Source organism: Alosa sapidissima, chromosome 16, assembly GCF_018492685.1.
Source record: "Alosa sapidissima isolate fAloSap1 chromosome 16, fAloSap1.pri, whole genome shotgun sequence".
In the NCBI taxonomy this organism is placed as follows: Eukaryota; Metazoa; Chordata; class Actinopteri; order Clupeiformes; family Clupeidae; genus Alosa; species Alosa sapidissima.
The window spans coordinates 32,291,984-32,308,474 of record NC_055972.1 but is presented as its reverse complement, the minus strand read 5'-3'; the positions used below and the strand labels follow the sequence as shown (position 1 = coordinate 32,308,474).

Below are 16,491 nucleotides of genomic sequence, written 5' to 3'. Positions count from 1 at the left end.
CCTACACGTAGCGTAATTCCGAAAGCAAGGAATGCGATAATTAGGCTACAAGATGAATAATCCGTCGGGGGTTTTTTGTCCACAGATCTTGGTCACTGAAACAGCAGACAATCTACATGAAGTAGCCTAACTTCTTATGTATTTAAATACAGAGATTAATGAAAACTCCGTTGATTTATTTGATAAACTATCGAAATGTCAAAAAGCATCGTGCTTTTCGAGCCTCGATCCTAAGTGGTACCTGAGCGCTTAGAGATGTGAACTGTCAGCGGCTCTGCGAATATCGCCCTCGATGGGAGGAGCTATTTTAATAGCCGGAATGAAGTATCCACCTTCTCATTGCTCTTACCAAGCATCTCCAGCTTCGCAATGGTGAGGAGGCTAGTTGGCCAAAGGTGGCGGAAGGAACATAGGTGTACATTTGGGAACCTGGATTTGTCACCCAAAGCAACAATAACGAATATGAAACTTGAAGACAAACTTTCTGCATATTTGAAGGATCAGTCCCTATGGTAAGTTAAATATTTTGTATTTTATAACTAGTTTAAACGTTGGTGTACATCCACGTAGCCAATGTCAACTTACTGTACATGGGTCCCTAATCAGAAGTGGTAGAGATGTTCTTTTTTTAGAAGTGTGGAAAGGCTCAAATAAAGATTCTGCTGCTGCTTCCAAGGTATCCAATACCCTTTATTGGTTTAATTGTTATAGGCTACTGGTTCAACCATACATCTTGTGTATAGCATATAGATGTAGGACTGTGTATTGTATACGGTTTTATTTTTCAATTCCATATGTGTGTGAATCCACAGAATGTCAAGCACAAGCTGTTAGGCTACCTGTCCTCCACTGGCTGTAACTCCTTTTGATCAGGCAGGCAGAGAAAATGCCAGTTTTGGAGAGGGAACAATCAACCAATCCTGACACCAATAATGTAAGAAAGCAGCCATCACTCAAGACTGTTTTCATAATGGCAAAATATATAAATAAGATTAATTAAACACAGTTATAAGTCTGTTAATCATATGCATGTGTAAAGACTCTCTCTCATATGCATGTGTAAAGACTCTCTCTCACACACACACACAGTTTTGTTTTTTTGGATTTGCCATGTCTTATAGCATAATATGTAACATTGTTTATCCAAGTTTTCTGGTCTTCACTTAGAGCAAAATGTCTCTGCTTTACAAACCCTGTCACACAAAATGCTGTAAAGTATTGCCCCTCTTCATGTGCTTGGTAAAAGTGCATCAAAATAGTTAATCAATTGAATAACTGAATAATACTGGTACCAGGCATGAAACCATTATTAAAGTAGCATAGATACTTCATGTATGTAACATAGACACATGTTTCCATAAGGTTTACTCTTCTCATTTTGCTTTGTGTTAGGGTTTGCCTAAGCTGCCAGTTCCTGACTTACAGCATACACTGGACATGTATCTTAAGTGTATGAAACACTTAGTACCTGAGGAGAAGTTCAGAAGGACCAAAGGCATTGTGCAAATGTTTGGAGCTCCTGGAGGAGTGGGCGAGATGCTTCAACAACAACTTCACAAAAGGAGAGAGAGCAAAGCAAACTGGGTAGGAAATGAGACCAAATCAATTTAAACATTGACCATCAGGTCAAGATCAAAATGATCTGTTTGAAATTGCCATGTTTCATACTATGTCTTAACATTAATATTTGCATTTCTCAGAATTCGTGATATATGATATTATATATATATATTAATAACCAAGAGAAGTAGTTCCACAAAGCTGCTGTTCCCACCAGCCCATTACGGCACCTATTATTATTAATACAAAAATATAGTCTTGTCCTGCAACAAAAATAAAATGTATTAGGATGAGCAGGTAATATCTCTTATTTACTCTCATTTTCACAGGTTTATGACTACTGGCTTGATGATATGTACTTGAATAACAGATTAGCATTACCAGTGAACTCTAGTCCAGTTATGGTCTTCCCAAAACAAAACTTCAAGACTGATAGTGATGCCTTAAGGTACTGCATGCTCAGTATATTTCCATATGTCTCCCAAACATTTCTTCTATTACACAACTAAATCCTTCATACGCAAATTCATTATGGAACTTAAATTTAACAATTCAAATAATCTGGTTATTTGAAATTGGCTAATGTAGATTTAATTTGCATGTAACTTCAATGGTCAGAACAGCCACCCAACACAAATAATAACTGGTTGAACAAAGGTAGGATCTGGTAGTTTATCCGGTTACACTTTACTTGACAGTGTCGACATAAGAGTGACATGACACTGTCATGAACGTGTCATAAACAAGTCATAAACGTTTATGACATAACGCTTCTGTTTTGCTGTTTTTGTCATAACAAGTTAGGGTTAGGATTATGATTAGGTTTAGGGTTAGGTTTAGAGTTATGGATAGGGTTAGGGTTGGGTTAGGGGAACATGATCTTTGGTGGAGTGGGTGACTGTGAGTGCACTGGCCGATTGGGGTTAGGATTAGGGTTAGAGGTTAGGATTAGGGTTAGGGTTCATGTGTCATGACAGTGTGATGTGTTCATGACAGTGTCATGTCACTCTTATGTCGATACTGTCAAGTAAAGTGTTACCGTTTATCCTTATATCTTATGTCACTTAGCTCTCTGACTGAATCAGCTGAATAATGTAAAACCATTGTAATACACAGTGTGTTTGACTTTGACAAAGCCCATTTGCCTGTGTAACACTTCATACTATGTTCAGAGCGTACTCTGGAAGATGCATGCTACTACATGAGTAGATCTGCCTTGACACATCAGCAATGGTATCGTCACTACTTTGACTTTCTTTCAGATTTGCTGCTCATCTCATCTCTGCTGTACTGGAATATAAAACACTACTGGAAACGTAAGTATAGAGATACTTTACAATTCTCACTGTAGTCTGACCCTGGTGTGTTCAATGATAGTGAAATAGTGAATTATACTGTACAGTCGTAGAGGCTGAAACTTTGAGCTTTAGTGCTCTTGGAAGATTTCCCTGAGAAGACAGGTTGAGGACACATCTTTCCTTAAAGGTGCTCTAAGTCATGTTACACGGTTTCTAAGTTAAAACATTTTTTGTCACATACAGCAAACATCTCCTCATGATCCGCTAGCTGCCTGTCCCCTGAATACGCTGTAAAAAACACGGTCCCTGTGGACCACCCAGGCTCCAAAAACGGCAACAAAAACAGTCTGGTCCAGCCTGAACCACATAAACTGCTGCAGCCAATGACTGACGAGATGCACATTCATGTTTCAATTGCGTGTGAGGGGCAAGCTAGCTCTCTGTTTTGTTTGTGAAACATCAAGAGAAGAACATCCATCTTGTTCGCTCTAGTGGGGAATGGTTGTTGTATACAGTGCACGCAATTTCTGGTTAGCATTGTAGTGTAGCTTACTTCACGATCGAGCTGGCACATAACATACGTCACGGCCAAACTTTAGCGATTGGGTGAAATCAGATCCAATTGTTTCAAACATCTACAGAGTCCACACATCCAGCTTGCAAGCGTTTGTCAATAGCCGAGATCCCAGACCCTTGTAGAAGCGAAGCGTACCAAGGGGATGGCAAATGGCCAGGCTAATCTAGAAAGAAAATTGTTGCCAAAAATCAATGGGAACGTGCCAGAACAAAAAGGAACATTGCCAATGAACATTGCCTAGCAACATTTCTCAAAAAGACGCTTTGTGTATAATCAACTTTAGTGTATGGCATAACTGTCCCAGCAATACAACTTTTTGCTAAATGTAGTATGTGTTTTCAGACATGCACTGCCGGTGGATTTTGCCCGGGGTCAGCTGGCTGGGACTCCACTATGTATGGAACAGTACTATAAGCTCTTCACTTCCTATCGTCTTCCTGGGCCAAAAAAAGACACACTAGTTGCCCAGAAAAGCAGTGTGATGCCTGAGCCAGAGCATATCATAGTCGCCTGCAAAAATCAGGTCAGGAGAACCAAATGCTTTACTATTTGACAATTGACAACGACTTTCTGTTGTATTTTGTTTACAGTGATAAATTGAGGGGTGAATGTTTTGTCAATGCCAACGAGTACAATCTTTGTTCAGGAAGATCAAACCTAACCATTCTGAGTTTGCCACACAACTCCTTGTGCAAGCTCTCATCACCCGTTGCCTTAAACCAGCGGTTCTCACCTCACAAGTGGGGTGTGCAGTCGCGGACCTCTCACTTGCAAAATACAATGGGACTTACAGTTGCATCAACAATAAAAGACATCACTGTCTTCAGCCTGACCAATAAAAGACTAAAATGTATCATTTGAAATCTACATGACTGCTCTGTCAACAACTGTAGCAGACATCCACAGGTAGGACAGGCTACCATTTGATTTGCATATCAGTTGGTTGCAGGTAGATGTTATTGCAGGTGCATCCTATAGTGTTAAGAGCAGCCTTTTAGAGCTCAACACATTCCTCCTCATTTCAGGTTTAAAACGCACAAGAGTGCAGTATAGGCTCCACTTTTAAACCACTGTGGCAACCTACTGACTAAGCCAAGTAAATCAATATGGTGATATCGGCACAATATTCCTCCTTGTGATACACCAAAAAATAAACTACATTATTATCCAATGCAAAGACTTAAAACATCATCATCATCTAACCATTTTGGGTTTTTTTAGAGAATCACTTCCACCACCATGGTGACTCTGAATTTTGTTGTACATTGTTTCATTTCAGTGGTTAAACTGAAACGAACACAACAATGCAGTGAATAAACATAATTCCCATACTGCCAAGTGCCAACATATATAGTTAAAGCTTTACAGATGATCCAGAATAGAGCAGCATGTATGTCTCATTTTTCATCAGCTGAAAAGGGCACATATCACACCATTGCTCATCTCTCTTCATTGGCTTCCTGGGTGCACTGCAGGCATGGATTTCAAAGTTCTGACAGCACTGAGTAGCAACTCAACAGCACCTAACTAAACCCCTTCATACTGGTCATTATGCCATCTCACACAATATGTAGCAATATCTGGTTGTCAGTGTTGTGCCAGTTCACAGCTTTTCTGAACTAGTTCAAGTTCAGTTCATACATGCTCAAAGTGAACAGTTCACGTTCAAAGTTCACAATTTTAATTCTGAACTAGTTCAAAGTTCAGTTCATTTGACTTTTTTCGTGAGATATTCAAATAAATACTTTTTTTCACACCACGAGCTCAGATACTATACTAATCACTATACGTTCTTTGAAACTGCTCATTGTAGACATTTGCTCATGACACTGCAATTGTGGGTTTCTTACCAGGTGATGAAACTTGCAGCAGTAGCCTACAGACAAGGTAGACCAGTTCTATACTAGCCTAGAAATCTAGACGCGCCCCTAGCGCCAGCAAATTACATTTGCTGCCAGGGCTAGTCTAGCAACTCTCCGTTGGCTTGTGAGCTCCAGAAATCGAAACTTAATCAGGCCAATGAAATCGTGTATAGAGTCGTTAGGTGGGCTTAACATAATGATTGATGGCAGAGTTGCAACGGTTTAGCTTGAATTCCCTGCTACTTGAAAACAAACTAGATGTACCGCATAGCGGTACAAAATATGACCGCCGCTCAGTCCTGTACAGCCGTTCCGCGAAAATGAATCACACTTCAATTTGTCTCCATATTTTACTCCATCTTTTACTCCATCCCCCACTCTTGAAACTTTTGTGTATGCTTGTTTGGCATGCCTGAGTGTGTGTGTGTGGCTGCACAGAAAGTAGCCTACTGGTGCTGAAAAGGTGAATAGATTGTAGAATAGCCAAAGAAGATGTAGCATTGTTATAAAACCTTTAAAATATCTAAACAATCACAAGTAGGGCAGTTCATCACAGTTCATCCATTGCAACTGGATTGATGAAAGGTCACTTACACCTGTAGGCTACATTGTATTTGGGAAAAGCAAAAGGTATCAGCATAATGTTATTTATTTATTTATTTTTTATGTATTTATAAACAAAAACATCTCTGTCAGTTCCATGCCGTTTTCAACAGCTATCAAAAACAAAAGGTCATTTTTGGATGGATGGATTTTTTGTGAATGTTTCTTCTTCTACATAAGATTTTAGTCATCTTTAGTTCATGTAATACTTTATTGTCAATGCACAAATTAAGTAACAGTAGTCTGAAACGTTATTGTTAATGCACAAATTAAGTAACAGTAGTCTGAAACGAAATGCTGTTTTACATCTAACCAGTGGTGCAAATAACTGACATGTCCAAATGGGCCTTGATGAAATGCGTCGCTAGACTGTTCATACACAGGACAAAGTTGAAGAGCTTTTGTCCGTTATTGTTCGTGCAAATATAGGCTGATTCATGTTCCCTTGCATTGTGTAACTGAGGTCCATGGCTAGTCTGGCTTTCATCAGACCAAGCTCAATCTTTTAAGAAATCAAAAAATAAATAGCGGGCAGATCAGACTGGGTTCACCCAGCCTAGTCCATAGGCACCCGATATTGTTTCATTTTCCGATTGAGATATACACGCTCTGGCTATTCTAAATGCAAAAATGCATCAGGGAGTTATGACAAAACTGTAACTAACAAACTAGATCCTAATAGAAAGCTGTTAGCTTCCCTAAGCTACAGGTAGGATTATAAGGTAGGCCTATTTACAACATAAAATGTCAATAGGCTATGCTGGCGACACAAATAAAATCTCCTTTGGAAACCAACGGCTTACGCCTTACAGTATCAAGCGGACTTAAACTGTCATATCGTGGCGAAAAGTTGTAATAACATTCACGCAGCTCCATGAGTCAAGGAAAGCGCGAATGAAGTAGCCACTTCTAAATGGGACCCACTACACAGTAGCTTAAGGTGTGTTGCTAAAGCAGCCATAATGAAATGAAGGTGTCATTGTTTGGATACTTCACACACACGTGCTTTTTAATTTCACAGACTACAACTACCAAGCTGGAATCAAAGCACATCGATTCCCCTCTCACACCCTGCACGCACTTAAAACAAAATAAACAGGCGTCTCAGTCTCAAGCATGTATAGGCAAAACTGTATCAGACCGGTGTAACGTTGGTAAATCTTCCATTGCACAGAATGATTTTGTAGCACGTGCAATAAATGACAGTCGAAAGATACAAACAGTGCTACTATACATTTGCTTGGTATAACTGCATTTATAGTTTTCTACAAATGCAATCAATCAAATTGGCCTCCATCACTCAACCAACGCTAACGGTAACATTACCTAGGTCCTTATTGATATTACAAGATTAACGTACCTGCAGTAAAAACCAAGCATGTCCGATAAACATCCTCAGATTTATTTCGGCTTCAAGAAGAAATGGGAATTACACTTCATGTGAACATCGTCCTATCCTTATTAGATGTTCGCTGCGGTAAATTACAGTCCTTGTAGGAAGCGTCCATTGTTTTTCCAACCCACTTTTAACTTCCAACAAAATTACGTCTCACTGCAACGATGCGCCATCTAGTGGACAAACGACTATTTATGCACATGTGTGCACATGGAATGGGTTAACATGACCCCTGGAGGCAAACATATGGAAAAAATTGGTCCTCCTAAACCTTACGGTTCTCAAGATATTCACAGAAAACTGTATCTGCCCTACCCTCCTTTCGGGGGGTGCAGTCCAGCGGGGGGGCTACAGATGGTCAGAAACGAAAAACGATGGTTCCATGCTATCCATATAGGGTTACATGCCCACCAAGTTTCGTCTACCCCGGTCTTTCAGTGTCCCGGGAATCCTTGACGGAAATTTGGACATGCGAAAAAGAAGAAAAAAAAAAAAAATCTGACTAAACCTATATGACCGCGCGGCGGTCATAATAAGATGGATGTTGCTGTTGGCGAACAGTGTGACACGAGTTAAGCTTTTATTAAGTTGGCAAACTTTTGAACTAGCCAACTAGCTCCGCTGGTGGGAAACACATGGGACTCATAGCGCTGCCGCTGTCCTATTGCGTGCAGAGGGAATTTGAAAGACAACTGATTATCCCGTCCCTCGGACTGAGCACTGCGAACGGTGAGTGCCCAGACCCTACATTTTAATGTGGGTCTGGCTCGTCAGGCTATACTTGAGTGCAATGAAATCCAGCCCTCCGCGCTCTCGTCGTTGCCTGCTACGCGGCGTTGCTATGCCTACATCGCTCTGCTGCAATTCATCACGGGTAACGTTATGCGGAAGCCAGTATGCTATTCAACTATTCTCAGCCAGACACTACGTTGCCCGCAATGCATTGCGCAAACAATGTCAAAACCATTTCTGTCTGGTGATACATGATTTAAGCGGCACCAGCGAGAATACAGGAGGGAGGAACTTTCTCTCGTTGCGTTTCAAAAGAGAAAACAGATGTCACTCAGTTTTCAATGGAAAACAAATTCCAACGTTCATTTACAGTGATGTCTGCCGTTCATGACACATAATGTGAACTAATTCACGTTCAAGTTCTTTATTAAAAAATGTTACGTTCAGTTCAACGTTCACGAAAAAATGAGCGTATTCAATGAACGCGTTTTTGTTTTCATTTTACTTCAGTGTATCGACTTTTTTAGATGTTTCTTTTAAATTACTAAATTGAAATATCAGTTCAACACCAGTTGAAAACATCAAAGGGAGAGACAGGTCATTGGTGAAGTGATAACTAGTGTACTTTCAATAATAGTCTCAATTACCCTAAATTTACATAGACTGTGAGAAAGAGATGGGGTTTAATTTAGTAACCAGTGGTTGCTCTTGCTATCTTATCTTTCATTATAGTTCTTTGTTCTGGATGTGGTGATCAACTTTCGGCGACTGAATGAGAAAGATCTGTACACTCAGTTGGAGAAGATCAGGAAGATGGCAGATAATGAAGAGGAGCGTCTTCCACCTATTGGCCTTCTAACTTCAGAGGGGCGGACAGAGTGGGCAGAAGCTCGCAGCATCCTTATTAAAGGTCAGGAAAATACTATTTACTAGATCACTTATGATGTTAGTAACAATGTTTTGGCCTCAGTGTAGTGTTACAACATATGGTGTTGTAATTAAGTTCAAATTTTCATAACAATGATCATTTTATTAGTCTGGAAGCCAGCCCAAATGTAACCCCGCCCACAAAATTGAAAAAAAAAAGGTCTGGAAATTTGGTCTTCCCAACATTCGGAGGTCTGATATTTCTCAATAACAGACCTGAGCAATCTTCCTGGAATCATGTCAGGTCCCTCAGCCTTCCTAGTGTTCATAGACGGAAAGGTGCGTCTCACTTCCTTTCCGTTATCTATTCCAGATATTTCAAAGTGGCCGTAGAAATGGTTGAGCTGCTCTACCAAGGAGGCATTGATGTTGTAGGTAGTTCATGGCTGCCCCTGTAGTTGCTGATTTGTTGTATTCTTTGCCACGCCCGTGTTGAATCTTTGTTGGTGAGGTGACCCTCATTCTTCTCCTTGTACACAGCTTTTGCCTACTTGATGCCCTTTTTCAAGTTGTGCCTATTAGGGGGAATCCTGATGCGTGTGTGATAGTGATTTTGATTTTGAACACATCTACACCAGATGTAACAGAGGACAGCAAAGGCATATTCATTCACATCCTGATTAGAAAACAAGGTCCAGTTTGTTCAATCAAAGCAGTCTTGTAGCTGTAGAGATGCATCCCCAGGCCACCTCTTAACGGTTCTGACGGTAGGGTTCTGCTCTTTAATGATGGGGTGATACGCTGGAATCAGGGATAGTAACAGGTGATCAGACTGGCCCAGGTGTGTGTGTGTGTGGGGAGGCTCTGTATCCCTTTTTAATGTTAGAGTATACACAGTCCAGTATGTTATTCCCTCGTGTTGCACACTTGCACTTGTACATGCTGATCAAAGCTGGGTAGCACAGCTTTAATTTTAACATGGTTAAAATCACCAACCAACATTGTTTCATTTGGTCCCCAGTGGTGGAATGTAACGAAGTAAAAATACTTTGTTACTGTACTTAAGTAAATAAACTGTGTTCTGTGCCTTTCTCTGTCATCTGCAGCGTTAGGGCCTCCTCTCCGATGAGATTGCTATCCGCGGATCAGCGAAGTTATAGACTATGCCCATGCTTCTGTCACATGTCTGATCATTTGCGGCACAAATGAATGGTAGAATATTATAGAACAGCTGGCCGAAAAAAACATAGCATTTTCCAGATTAGGAAATATTTCTTAATTGTGTGTGATCAAATAAAAAGGCATAGCCTACAATTGGAGGGTAGAAATGTGAGCGCTCATTCAATGTCTACTGTATGTGTGTCTGCGCAAGTGAAACTGAACTTAATCATAAAGAGACCTTTTCTCAGCAACTTTTCTGTTCAATCAGCAGAATTGGCATTACGATCCACCCAACGTTTCCCTGGTCTACCCCGTTAAACTTCAGGCTCTCGTGTTTTGCTGAATGATATACTCAGCAGATCACCCTAGTAGATAACCAGAATTACAGTCTCTAGAATTGTAGGTCAGAATGTAAACTGGGCCACAGATGGTAAGCACAATTGCATTAGCTTAAAACGATCTAGTTGAGTATAACCTAAAACTAGTTTAATTAAAATGCCACAGCCCATACTAATTTTTCTTTTAGAATAGAGATATTAAGAGAATAAATCATTATGCATATACTTTTACTTTTAATACTTAAAGTACGTTTAAAAGCAGGTACTTTTTACTTTTACTTAAGTAGGGTTGTCATTGTGGTACTTTTACTTTTACTAAAGTAAATATTTCTCTGTGTATTTGTACTTTTACTTAAGTACTGAGATTCAGTACTTCCTCCACCACTGTTGGTCCCACATATCTTAGGCTACATCACCTTGTCATTTTGTTTTGCCCCACATCATTGTGTGTAAGCCTTGATTGCTACTCCAACTAATGGCCATTGTCATTGTAGTAGGCCGACAACTGCCTTGGGTGACCCATCATAAAAGCACCAATTACCGGCCTTTCGTTCGAAAATTCTAAAACAACGATGTTTTTTAATACTTCAAAATAACATTTGATAAATTAACCTTACATTTTTCAGTAGCCATACTGTAGGTGTGTAGATTTGAACAAAATCTGGCGAAAACCAGGCGATTCACAAATGTGTGTAGCCACCACGTTATCCAACTACGTCACTGCGACCAATGTGCTACGTGCTCACAACATCCTCTGCAGGGCCTAAATTTCAGCCAATTTCAGCCAGGACCAACTTTTGACTTTAATTGAACATAGCCCCATGCAGAGGCACATGCGCACAGAACCACTTTGCGGGTGCTTCTCTCTATCTCTCTCGTTCAGCAGGATTTTGTCACAGCTGAAATCAAATTAGTTATTGTGCTTCTACATCAACTGCTAACCAACAGGAAATTAAAACAAAAGTTTAGCGATCAGGAACTGAATTTTGCAAACACAAGCATTAAATTTGAGACGCGAGGGAACATGTGTTCTCCATTTGAGGAACGTTATACGTGCAGACGTGCACAGACAGCTGCAGACACAGCACACAGTAGGCCTAATTTCACTTTATAGAGTGCGCATTCATTATGTGCAAGATGCCTCACCAAAACAGCAATCACAAATTACCAAATGTATCAAGACCTGTGTTGTCACAAACGCATACTCCTATTAGAAAATTAAATCCGAAATCACGTAAGTAGCCTAAGGACTATGTTAAGCGTCGTTCTCTCATTGACGCCTGTAATAAGGAAAATGCTTAACATCGAGGACTTTATTCTTAATCCTGAACACTCAAACTTGGCCGACCTTATGTTTGGTTTGTAAAATGTTGCCCCCCCCTCCCAAAAAAGAAAAAAATTGTATTAATCCCCCTATGTGGAGCACTGAAGGGGTCACAGAAATGGACCAGAAAGACGTAACCACCACGTCCAGGCGATTCACAAATGCACATACGTAGCCATCACGTTATCCAACTATGTCACAGCGACCAATGCGCTACATGCTCACAACGTTACCAGAACGCAACTGTGTTAGGTGGGCTGTGTCTGTGTAGTGAAATGCAACTTAAAATCAGTCTATGATATATTTGTGAATGTCTGACAATTGCTGCTGTGGTGAGCACATTTCACCATCATCCTCAACACCAGGGCCCCCCAGGGATGTGTCCTGAGCCCCCTACGCTTTACTCTGCTGACCTACGACTGCACATCTCAATACCCAAACAACCATGTGCTGAGATTTGCAGACGACACAGTGGTAGTTGGACTTGTCCCTCAAAACGACGAGTCAGCATACAGAAATGAAGTGGCTACACTGGACACCTGGTGCAACAATAACAACCTCAAGCTGAATGCCAAGAAAACGAAGGAGGTGGTTGTAGACTTTAGACGGAGAGGATCACGACCCCTCCCCCCTATCTACATTGACAGTGCGGAGGTTGAAGTTGTCTCTTTCTTTAAATACCTGGGGGTTGCACATCACAACACAACATGCCTCGTTAAGAAAACCCATCAGCGCTTCTATTTCCTGAGGAAGTTGAAGCAGGCTGGTCTGTGTCCTGCCATACTCACCTCCTTTTACAGGTGCGGAGTGGAGAGCATGCTCTCCTCCTGCATTACTGTGTGGTATGGCAGCTGCTCTGCTGCAGACAGGAAGGCACTTCGGCGGGTGGTTACGGCTCCCACACACAGTTGTGTGCGTTGCAGTGCTGGAGACGCATCCCGTTCACTTTACATGGGTTTACGTCATCTGTTGCCCAACTGAATTGTGGGTCTGTTGTGTTGCGTCGCGTTGCTCCCGTCGCTCACGTTGAGAAGTTCAACTTTTGCTGCACCGGCGGACGGCACCAGCCAATCAAATTACGAACAAGTGAACAACAGACGGCACCAGCCAATGAAATTACAGTTATAACTTAAGTCATTTGCATAGCTACCGTCAGGAACACCCACTGGCATGCGTTGACAGAACGCAACTGTGTGTGGAAGCCATTAAGCTGGCTCAGCGGACCTTCGACTGCAGCCTACCCACCACTAAGGAAATATACACCAGCCGGTGCAAAAACAGAGCCTCCCTCATCATGAAGGATGACACTCATCCTGCACACACTGTTGACTGTTTGCCCCCCCCTCCCATCAGGCAAAGACAACCAAACTGCTGTTAGACTGATAAATTCATCACCTCTGCTCTGATCTGACCACAGACTGCTCCTGAAACATTGCACTTTAGTCATGAACTTACTCATGGACTTGAGCACTGATGTCATTCACTGTGCATACTGCAATGGTAGATATTTATTTCTTCCATAATTAATTTCTTATATTACTTTTCTATTTTTAATTGTTTTACTATTTTTATTTCTATTTATTGGGGGAGGGGGTTGCTTTGATTAATTAACTGGGACCTGATTACTAAATTTTGCTTCTACATGAAAATGTAGGAGTGACAATAAAGCTTCTTGAATCTTGAAAACTCTGGGCACATCTCTGTAAAAGAACAGCTCTGCTGCAAGACATTTAACTGTTAGCTGTTAATATGATACCCTACTGTCTACCGCAGGAACTCTCAGACATTATTAGCGATGTATATCCCCCACTTCACATATGCTGTTGTGGCCTATGAAGTACTGCATTCTGTAGCAAGCAGGCTACAGACACAACACCCACACACCGTACTCCTCATATCACGCCTCTCTGGCCTCGCTCTCTGCCCACCTTCACGCTGCACGCAATACATCACATCCCACACCAGAGGCTAGAAGACATAGGGCTCATGTTATGCCAACATCAAGTGATGGCTTGCTGCCTAGTTTGGACAAGGCGCTTGTCCAGAGGCAGCAGACCAAAATGTCACCCCTGGGAAGATCTGATCACAGTTTGGTCTGAAACAGTTTGGTCTACTGGCTCTGTAAGCCCTTTGTCCAAAGTCAACAAGCCATCACCCGCACAATGAATAGATGAGACTGAAGAGGCTCTGAAGAAGTGTTTTGTTAATCTTATGTTCATGAGTCCCCATTTTCATGCCCCCATAGTGTAGCACTTTAGCTGCCTGGCAGCAGCAACTCAAGCTAGGTAAAACCGATTGTTTTCGGTTTGTTTCGTACCGACAGTATTCAGTGTCGTCGAGAAACAGAGATTTATGTGAAAAATCGCCGGAATTCTCCTTTAAGCACTTTTTAAGCAATGTTTACTAACAGTACAGTTCTCATTCTATACTATACAGATTCTACCAACAGAGACTCCCTGGACGTGATTGAGAGGTGCTTGTGTTTGGTGTGCTTGGATGAACCTAGTGGCTTGCAACTTACTGACACCAATCGTGCCTTGCTCATGCTCCATGGAGGAGGCCCAGAGAGACATGGGGGGAACCGCTGGTATGACAAACCCATGCAGGTAGAAGCTCTCCTAAGGTCTAGAGATGAAAAATGTTCTTGCCCTAATACTGATACTGATATTGCAACACTCTCAGTTTGTCATAGGGTCAGATGGCTGCTGTGGAGTTGTATGTGAACACTCACCCTTTGAAGGGATTGTCCTTGTCCAGTGCACAGAGTATCTCTTGAAATACATGTAAGTATGAAAGACAAAATTAACATGAGTGTCAAACAGTTATTCTATACTCAAACCCAACACCTTAGATAAAGAAAAGCTTATCAGTCATACCTATTTGCACTGCATTGTTATTTAGATATGTACGCATTACCGCCTCACTCACTGTTTCACTTGAACACATAATTATGGGAATTCCATAGTTGATTTTCCTTTCTCACATGTCCGTAATTAATGAAGTGGCTAGTGGGGAAAGCCCAGAAATGGATTTGTAGCAGGGTTTCTTTGTGCCTCATAAAGGAAAGGAATCCCATCTAAGTTGGTGAGGGCAGCCAGTGTGAGTGAGCTACCAGCCCCAAGGCGACTGCGTTGGAAATGCTCTCAGGAAATCCAGGCTCTCCTTGCCGCCTCAGCAGACAAATTACATCGGCAAGTCAAATGAACAGTACACACGGATGGACACACACACAGACCGACAGCCACATAGACATAGACACACACACACACACACACACAGTATCCTATAGACCTGTTGCTCTAATTATAATCAATGTACTATAGATAAAATTATAACTACTTTAACAACTTATTTATTTGTAGACTTGCTAAAAATCTGGATATGAATGTTTATAAGTATACCAAGTATGGCAAAGAGTTCATCAAGCGGCAGAAAATGAGCCCAGATGCATATATTCAAGTAGCACTTCAGTTTGCATATTACAGGTCAGTTTAATTACTAATCAACCAGTTAATTACTTAAAGTGATGTATTTATACAAAGCTAGAATATGGAAGCATTTTCAACTGCAATTTTATTCTCAATAACCTAGGTGTCATAGAAGACCTGTGTCAACTTATGAAAGTGCTTCCATTCGTCGATTTCAAGAGGGCCGTGTGGACAATATTCGTTCAGCCACATTTGAGGCCTTGGCTTTTGGGAAGGCCATGACTGATGGGAGGTCAACATTCTCGGTAAGTTACATTTTTAACAGGAATAATGTCAACCTGAATATCAGCAAAATGTATATGCATTATTTAGGTTTCTTTAAATGCACTATAATATATTGCTGCTTTTTCAAGAATGATGAAAAGATGAAAACTCTTCAGGATGCCATTAATGCCCAGACGAATTACACTATCTTGGTAAGCTGCCATAGCTAAGTATGCATACATGCAGGCCCAGATCCAGCACTTAGTTATGGGGGGTATTAAGTATGATAAGAACGACTAATTGTTAACATACACACTTTACCATTTTAGGCAATTACAGGCATGGCCATTGACAATCACCTGTTGGGGCTGAGAGAAATGGCCATGGAGTTACACATGGAGATGCCTGACATCTTCACTGATGAGACTTACAGAGTCAGCAATCAGTACATCCTTTCTACAAGCCAGGTATTAAACAAGATTAAAAAAGGGGAAAAAAAACTTTCATAAATGTGATGTATACATGCAAATATCTCACTGTATCCAATTTCTCTTCAGGTGCCTACTACAGTAGATATGTTCTGCTGCTATGGTCCTGTAGTCCCAAATGGCTATGGTGTATGTTACAACCCTCAATCAGATGCCATTCTCTTCTGTGTGTCCAGTTTCAATGACAGTGACGAGACTTGCAGCAACACATTTGTGAAACATCTAGAGGAATGCCTGTTGGAGATGGAAAGTCTATGCCGCAAAAACAGTGGTATTGCTTCAAGTTGATAAAATGTAGGATTGTGTGGATAAGTTCTGAAATGGGTCCATGAGTTTAATAGTGTGACCCAATAACCTTTACAATACAATAGCCTAAAATGGTCAGTTCTGAATGCACACATTTTAAATACAAATTTAAGGCACTTTATAAATAGACAATAGACTTAAAAACAATACTCGAGTGGTTATGATGAGATCGTATGACATCTACTCTCATGGAAGTGGGATCTTTAGAGTAAAAGACTTTCCTATTTCAGTTCATTTTGATTTCAGGCACCTAGCATCTAAACTGTCACTTGAAATCTTGCTCATCA

The 16,491-nt window shown here is 41.0% G+C and overlaps 1 protein-coding gene across 2 annotated transcripts; it reads left to right on the top strand.

Moving 5' to 3' along the window:
- Positions 1 to 408: 408 nt before the first annotated feature.
- On the top strand, positions 409 to 16,219 carry chata (choline O-acetyltransferase a). 2 transcript variants are annotated; one of them, XM_042066040.1, is made up of 15 exons: positions 409 to 512; positions 813 to 934; positions 1,393 to 1,584; positions 1,890 to 2,008; positions 2,823 to 2,876; positions 3,778 to 3,958; positions 8,761 to 8,938; positions 14,155 to 14,324; positions 14,401 to 14,501; positions 14,781 to 14,909; positions 15,081 to 15,203; positions 15,310 to 15,451; positions 15,560 to 15,622; positions 15,740 to 15,877; positions 15,968 to 16,219. In XM_042066040.1, the coding sequence occupies exons 2-15, from the start codon at positions 887 to 889 to the stop codon at positions 16,184 to 16,186; spliced, it is 1,857 nt and encodes a 618-aa protein (XP_041921974.1). In that variant the 5' UTR covers positions 409 to 512; positions 813 to 886; the 3' UTR covers positions 16,187 to 16,219. The 2 variants fall into 2 exon arrangements, with proteins under 2 accessions (XP_041921974.1, XP_041921975.1); XM_042066041.1 differs by lacking the exon at positions 409 to 512 and having other exon boundaries at positions 550 to 934.
- The last annotated feature ends 272 nt before the right edge of the window (positions 16,220 to 16,491 follow it).